The sequence below is a fragment of the Anoplophora glabripennis genome, unplaced genomic scaffold (genome assembly GCF_000390285.2).
Source record: "Anoplophora glabripennis isolate ALB-LARVAE unplaced genomic scaffold, Agla_2.0 scaffold369, whole genome shotgun sequence".
NCBI lineage: Eukaryota > Metazoa > Arthropoda > Insecta > Coleoptera > Cerambycidae > Anoplophora > Anoplophora glabripennis.
The window spans coordinates 8,108-16,227 of record NW_019416678.1 but is presented as its reverse complement, the minus strand read 5'-3'; the positions used below and the strand labels follow the sequence as shown (position 1 = coordinate 16,227).

The 8,120-nt window shown below is 31.3% G+C and overlaps 1 protein-coding gene across 1 annotated transcript; it reads right to left on the bottom strand.

Annotated features, from left to right (window-relative positions):
* Positions 1-524: 524 nt before the first annotated feature.
* Positions 525-7,503, bottom strand: LOC108908165. Its single transcript, XM_018712097.1, has 7 exons — positions 7,404-7,503; positions 7,154-7,244; positions 6,976-7,097; positions 3,085-5,958; positions 2,889-3,031; positions 1,586-1,805; positions 525-819 (listed from the first exon to the last, which is right to left on the bottom strand). The coding sequence occupies exons 1-7, from the start codon at positions 7,424-7,426 to the stop codon at positions 570-572; spliced, it is 3,723 nt and encodes a 1,240-aa protein (XP_018567613.1). The 5' UTR covers positions 7,427-7,503; the 3' UTR covers positions 525-569.
* Between the last annotated feature and the right edge of the window lie 617 nt (positions 7,504-8,120).

The window sequence follows — 8,120 nt, the reverse complement described above, 5'->3', positions numbered from 1 at the left end:
ACTGGGAGCCATTTCCCATATGGTTTATGCGGAGATCTTTCCCAATATCCAGACTCACTCGGTTTTTCAAATTGGTGTACACCCTGCAATTCTTAATTTTTGTATAAAATTCCAATTACATATTTGCTGTGATTCAGTGATCTGACAACATTTATCGTGAAATGTAAACTACATATGTACTCAAAATTGTTATAGATAAATTTCTAAGGTTTACCTCAATAAGATTTTGATTACAAGAAAAATATTCTCCAGAAAGTTATATTGCTCAAGTAATTGCTAAGGTAAATATATCAACAAATTTTCAAAAAATTGTATATGCTCAACTCATGTAAAAAATTAATTAGCTTTTAGTGTATCCCCTTTGGGTTAATCCACTCTTAAATATTTTTTCATAACATTTTACTATTTTTATTTTAGTTTTTCAATACAGATTATTTTAAAAATTTATATTATAAAAATATTAACTATACTAGTGTAAAAAATTTCCTACTCAAATTTTAAAATATTTAATAAATCATAAAAAAAAAGTCTACATTTATAATATTAAAATTACATAAAACAACATTTTTCTACTTTTTAAGTCTTCTTCCTATTCTGGTTACAAACTCATCTACATTTTCTATAAAATTTCGCAAGAAATTTAATCCTTTTGGTGTATTTTCAGCAATCATTTTTATATGTTCCTCACTCACTTTTTTACCCACTTTATGCACCACCGTTATGTCTTCTTTTGACACAGAAACCAGACTAGTTAGTGACATCTTCACCGTGATTATCCAAAATATTATTTGCTCCTGGTTTAAAATTTCAAAGGTGATGCTGTAAAAATAAAACTCGTTTCATCGACATGAATTCTTAGAAGTTATATGGGGTGGTTTGATTTTTTTGTTGAACTTTAAGAACAGGTAGATTATCAAAAAATAATGACAGTTTGATAAAGTATGTGGTGTAAGTTAAACTTTCTTAAAAATATACTTTTCCACAAATATTTTCCAAATCTACAATGTTTTTGGTGGTAAAGATGCATATTATTTTAAATATATTTTCAGTTTTATCAGTATCATGGTAAAGATGAGGTGTCTGCCGTTATAAAATAAATTAACACACTTCTAAAAAATATAGACAGGGTACTCAATTTATTGTAGGGGTTACTTTACTCAATGCTTTCAGATGCTGCACCCTATATTATTGTATTTTTTTTTTAATTTTCCTTGATTTAAGATCTGCTTTAATAAACAAAAATACTGGATCTAGGTCACACCCTCTCTATGTTTCTAGTTTGATGTTTAAAATAAATACATTTTAATAACTTTTATATAGTAAATTATCAGTATATTTTGTCAGTGGCATATACCATTAAAAATCTGAAAATTAATTTAAAAAATACCTACACCTTTATTGCAAACAAATTCTAAACGGTAGAACATTATCCGTCTGGAAAATATTTTTTTAATAAAACTTTCAATTTTGTATGTCAAGTTAACATCTTTTGCATAGGAATATAGATCAACTACCATTATTTTTTGATATTTTTCTAGTTTGATTAAAAAAAAAATCAAAACACCCTATACATTATTTTGTTTACCTGTAATCAGAATTCATCCTGAAGTGGTGACTTTTGCCATATTTCTTTACTAAACTAATATACTCGTTATGAAAATCACTTATTTCCTCCATGGACAAACAGATATAGTCCAATAATGCGAATATATCAAACTTTGCGCCCAATACTGATAATAAATTTTCATATTTCAATTTTTGTTGAAATAATTTTAACTGATACCAACATAACGATTCACAAAGATCTGAAAATAAGAAAACTGAATCTCCCTTCACTATATAAATTTTATTAATACACAAACTGTTAATTAAGTACGTCGGCAAACTCTGAAGGGGTATTTTGTGAGTAATTTTAAGCCAAAAAAAATATATAAAATGTTGGTTTTGGAGATAAAAGATGTTGAAATTTGGAATATATGAAGATGTTTGACGCAGAATGATAAAACTTAATTACATATTTCATTAAAAAATAAAAATCCCACTCAATTCACATACATGGTGTCCCATTTTAATTAACACACTGCAATATCTTGTAAGAGAAGCACAAAAATTTTTAAGACAAAAGATTCTGAGGAGGGCAAAGTTTTTTATATACAAATCCAGTGGAGTTTTATCTTTAATTAGATAGATATCTGAATTGATGTCTATATGTTTTTTTTTTTAATTTTAACATTCTATATCTCGATAACTATCGATTTGAGAACCAAACAAGGGTTACATGGTAACATTTAGAGAATTGTCCCCTAAACTTTATTTTTAGGCTTAATTAACACCCTTTATGTATATTGTGGTTAGTTAAAATTAAAGTTGTTTTTTAGATGATTTCTATTTCCACTCATAGAACTTGTGTGATAAAGAAATTCTGTACAAAATTTGTAAATTAAAAAATTAAATAGGGAAAGGTCAATTCTAAATTTTCAAGAGTTATGTACATATATGTATATAAAATTTTATTATTTTATTTATTTCCTCTCGTAATCCACTGATAGAAACAATCAAATGTTTTTTTATTTTTCAAAAAATCTTGACAATGCTTTAAGAAAATAGAAAAATTTTGTAAATAATAAGAAAAAACCTATTTAAATCTCTCGGTTTATTCAAAATAAAAAAGAAAAGAATATGTATAACACAATCTTTTTTAAATCTCAGGATTGGCCCGTTAATTTTTAATTTTGCAGATTAAAGATTGAAAATATTTAATTGTGAAAGTTTTCTGTCCAAAAACGGTATAGGTCTAACTTTTCGTCAACAAAATAAGACTATTTTAATTTCCACTAGCCGCTACTGACATATTTTTAAAGTTAGTATTTGAACCTATATAGACATACCTGATAAATTTGTGAATGTCTCTACACTATAAACCATTCCTAATTCAGGATGAATGTGTACCTTAAAAGGCAGAGTGCCAAAAAGTGTATAAAAATAACAATAATCACATTCCAGTTTTACAAATTCCCAATATTTTTTAGCTCTAAAAGAAATTTGAATTTGTCTGGTATAACAACTATATAAAACATTACCTACCTTTCAGCCATTTCACGGATACATTCATATATAGTTTTCGGAGCAACCACCGCTAGTGATGGAGGTGCTCTCGGGTCTACTTCGGTACTTGCAATATCCTCATTTCCACTACACAGAGATTCTTCCGAGTTTTGCTTACGTTCCTCTTCTATGTCTTGCTTACGTTTCTCTTCGAAAGTCATTATATGTACTTTTGACTTACACATCTCACTGATTTTACGACTATTTTTTTTGAACTGTTTAATTAGCTTAGGCATATCCAGATTCATCTGAGGACGGTTTGGTTTATACACTAAAAGACGTTTTTCTATATCCTCAAGTACCAACTGAGACCTTAAAGTGTAATCACCACAATTGGAAGCCCTAGAGCTGCTAATATTTTTTAGCGAATTGTCTAGCTCGGCAGCAATATTACTTTGATTTGGTGACTTGATTTCTGCACGTGAGTGGTCGAATTCCTCAGGTACTAGTTCTAAGGGAGTTACATCCTCCAAGAAACAACTCTTGTTGGTTTTAAGGCTTTCATTACTCATTTTGATAAATTTTACATCCAGTTTTTCCTCAGAAACGCCCAATGCATGATGAGGCGAATTATTAACACTGTCAAGATTCTTTTTAACATTCTCAACAAAAATGTTTTCATTTATTTTTACTAAACTATCAGCACCCTGGCAACTAGACATTTTTGTTGGTGAAACCGTGGCAGACTTTTCAAAAGGACTCTCTTCCGATTTGGAAACATTTTTCGTTTTGTCCAAACCATCGATGTTACGTTTAATGCCCCCATTTAACATTTTCAATGTTTCTGGTTTTGAAAATGATGCATGTATCAACTGTTGAGTGTCTTCTGTGCAAGGGCTCATGGTAGGCCAATTTATATGAAATGATGTTGTAGGTGTCCGAATATGATCTAAATTCGAAGTGTCGTTCAAATTCAAGTGAGCAGGCAATGCGGGATTTGGCATAAACGTCTTGCTATTATTACCATCAACAAAATCAGTATGTTTATTTATATCACTGGTATCTAAACTGACACTTAAGGTAGAGTTGTCATTTCCAATGCCTTGGTGATTCCTAGTTTTATTTTTGTTTATTTGTGGTAAAATTTGTTTATTTAGAGTACAATTATTCGTTAGCGGTGAATTTGAAGATACATCTTCTTTATTAATGGATAAACTGTTGCATCTAACAGCGTCTAGAGTTATTACATTAATTGTGTTATCTGTGCCAGCACTGCTCTGATTTACGTTTTTAAACTCATCCAAACAAATTTTCTTTTTACAATCTGCAACACCTGAATTATTGTTTTCTATCAATGTTGGTATGTTAGAGACCAAATTTACCATTTGAAGATTTTTTGTTAAAGACATTTCACTTTTAGTTTTGTCTATTTCAGCTTCTACAAATTCCTTTTCGATAGGCTGAGTTGATAATGCGGTCGTGAGATTCATATCATCTGCCTGGGAAATTGTAGAGTCAACGGTGTTATGAATTTTACCAACCAGTGTTGTTGTGAATTCCATATTATACTCTGATTTCTCAAAGCATACATCGGTATTTAAATCCGCATCTTTCACAAGAATCTTCGGGTTTTGAAACGTTTCTGTAAACTCCATTTCCTCGCCAGAATCGTCAAAACAAATTGTTTTTTGCTTATTTAGATTGTTGTTATAAATCTTTACCGGTATCGTGGTAGTAAATTCCATATCATTGTCTGACTGATTGAAAATTACTGTTTTATTTTTTAACTCCATTTCATTCTCAGTCCTTGCTTCAATATTTTGTTCATCTTTATTAATTACGCAGGTAAAGTCCATGTTACCTTCCGTTTCGTTGAAAAGTATTTTTTTTCGATTTGATGTATTCGTAGAAAATCCTTTTTCTTCAGAATGACCACTTTTATCCATATTAGTCAATTCCATACCATTCATAGAGTCATTGAAGCATATAGTTCTCATTTCTACATCCACTGTTGCATTTTTAGAGGCATTTCTGTGGAGTTCTTCCTTATTTTGTTCTGAATTCTGAATTGTACAAACATTTTTTCCAATTGCACCGTTTTCTTTATTCGCATCTAATCCAGTAAAATCATGTTTGTTTTCGGATTTATCAAAATAAACAGCTTTTTCATTCGATTTTACAGATATTGTACAGTCCATTTTTTCCTCTACAAAATATTTAGTTGCACTGGTAGCTTCAAAACAATTCCGCTTAGAAACAACTAAGGATGATAAATCATTTATAAGAGGATTGACGTTTTCTTTATCAGTTAAACAGGTCATCTCCATCGTATTTTCTGAAAGTTTTGTTGTCGAGCAAGAAATATTTTTAATTTTGTAAAATGGAGAAATTATAGAGGTATTTTCTTGTAACTTAGCATCTTTATCAGCTTCACTAGTAGTGAGAAATTCTGTTGTTTTATTTATCATGGTCTCAATGCCAACTGACTTAGTTCTCAGTTTTCTAGCAAACGAAACTAAACTTTCTCCTGAATTCATAACGTCTGCTTGTGCTTTTACTGCATCAGCATTAACACACTCTGTATTCAAAGAAGCAATATCTGCAGGATTGTGTTCATTCTTAGACTTATTTCTCAGTTTTCTAGCAAACGAAACTAAACTTTCTCCTGGATTCATAACGTCTGCTTGTGCTTTTCCTGCATCAGCATTAACACACTCTGCATTCGAAGAAGCAATATTTGCAGGATTGTGTTCATTCTGTTGTATTTCTGAATATATAAATGTGTGTAAGAAATCAAATGCTTTTGTCTTATGTGTTTGGTCAGACGGCGACTTTGAAGAATCGGTATGATTAACTTCTTCCTCATATGTAGTATCCCATATGGTATTTTTTTCTGGATCTGCTGCGAATGGCCTGCAAATTATAATTAACTGCTAAGTTTTGTTGCATTATTAGCGAATGGCTGGGTCCACTTTTTTAATTTTTAAATAATTTTAATAAACAAAAAATTATACAGTCTGTACGGTATTTGTTGAGATGGAATTCCAAGAAGACCCCAACGTCACTTTGCATTCGACACCCAAGATAGAAAGTCATAAGCAGAAAATTTTAAGGTACGCCTCTGCCGTAGTAAACGACATCCGAAGTAGAAAGACACTAGTGGTAAATTGTTACAGTAATTCCGATAACAGAACTTTAGTGGCTTATTCTTTTTTTGGAATTCTATCTGAACAAATATTGTACGGACTATACCTACATACAGTAAAAATACTGCTTATTCAACGTTTATCTCAGCAATGAAAACTAATTGGTAACAAGTTTAATAATAAAATGGTTTTCCAAACCTAGTGGTTTGGAATATTTGAATTTTTTGGATATATTAAGGACAATTTTATCAATAACTCCACCTCACAATTACATTGGCAAAACTTAAATACCTTTAATTGTAAGACTCGGAGAACATTAGGAGTACATATATCAGAAATGGAGAATTTGAAAAATCAGAATTTTGTAAACATGCATTTTATTGTTGTGTGACAACTGTAAAAACACTTAAAAAGGATAGTATACTTCGATCTCTTCCAATTAATGATTTGGAGATAAATAAACACAGGTAGTTTTATTTAATAAAACCGTTTTTTATTATTAAATTTATAAAATTTGGAAAAATAGAATTGGAAAGCTATAATATACCTATCAAACATATTAGAATTATAACTTCCAAATATCTAGAAATTTGATTAAGTGTATGTTCTTTCCCTTCTTGATATTCCAGTCTATAATAGTTCTCTTGTGTGTCAAATTACGTACTGTTTACTTAAATTGAATAAATAGTAAAAATTAGGGTCCAGATTTTCATAGAAATCCTGCTTTTTTGTCAAAGTCATCCCTAGAAGTCCTTAAGTAGATTCGTTAAGTAAGAATACTTACTTAACAAAGTTACTGCTAGCAAAACTGACTCTACGTGTTGCTCTGGCCAAAGTAGTATCAGGATTTGCTTCGGAAAAGTCTAACGTTGAAAGAGGATTCCTTGTTTTTTGTGGCTTCAAAATCTATGAGAAATATAGTTCTGTAAACAAGATTAAAGATGCAGTTATCGTATACATACAGACGATCTCCGTTTTTTGTCGAAGTCCATCTCTACAGACGATCTCCTTTTTTTGTCAATTTCCATCTCATCCATTTCAACTTCAATAAATCTACATACATTTAAAATGAATTCAATAATGAAATACATCACTGTTAATTAATTCCTATAAATACATCTCTTCATAAACGAAAATTAGAAATCTTTTAGACAGAACAAACTGTTTCACGAATAAGAAGGTATTTAAAAAATATGTATATAAAAAACGTACTCAGTATTTTCATTGTCATCCATTTCTAGCTAGATGTAACTTAAACAAAACTATCAAATCAAAACTATACTTATAAGAAGTGAAATATAAACTGATTGAATTGATAACAGTTTTATTACTGTTATTTTTATTTAAATTTCAAATTTTTGACATTTGTCGGTAACAGATAAATAGGGAACGTTCCACATTTTCATAAAAGCGTTCCACAAATTAAATGTAAAATACACATACTCGGGGGCTTTCGTTTTGGCAAAAATAGTACCTATAGCAACTAATATCAGTTCAGAGTAACTCTAAGTTGCTATTAGCCACTAATAGCTACTATTTTTGCCAAATCGAAAAGCCCTCTTCTATACATATACCACGCCATTATTCCATGGCTAGAAATTGGCCTCAATGATTTGGGATCGAGGGGGATTATCCTTGTTTATCCTGCCTCATCTCGTGTAGGCCTGGACAGCCTTCGTAGGTAGGCCCCATCCGTCGTCTACCCCGACCGCAAATGCGGCCGGTGTAGGCGCTTTGTGGGACCTCCTTTTGTCCTGGCTGGGCCCCGCCGGCTAGGGCCCTTTCTTCTGGCGCTCTTCTTGCTTCGCCGGCTCGTCTGTGTAAACCCCGGGGGTAGTGTCATGTTTATGTGTGGTATGGTTGGGTAGGGTAGTGCGGCTATGCAGCCTGGGATGCGCTTTGCTAAGGTGGCCCTTAGGCTAGCGCGGG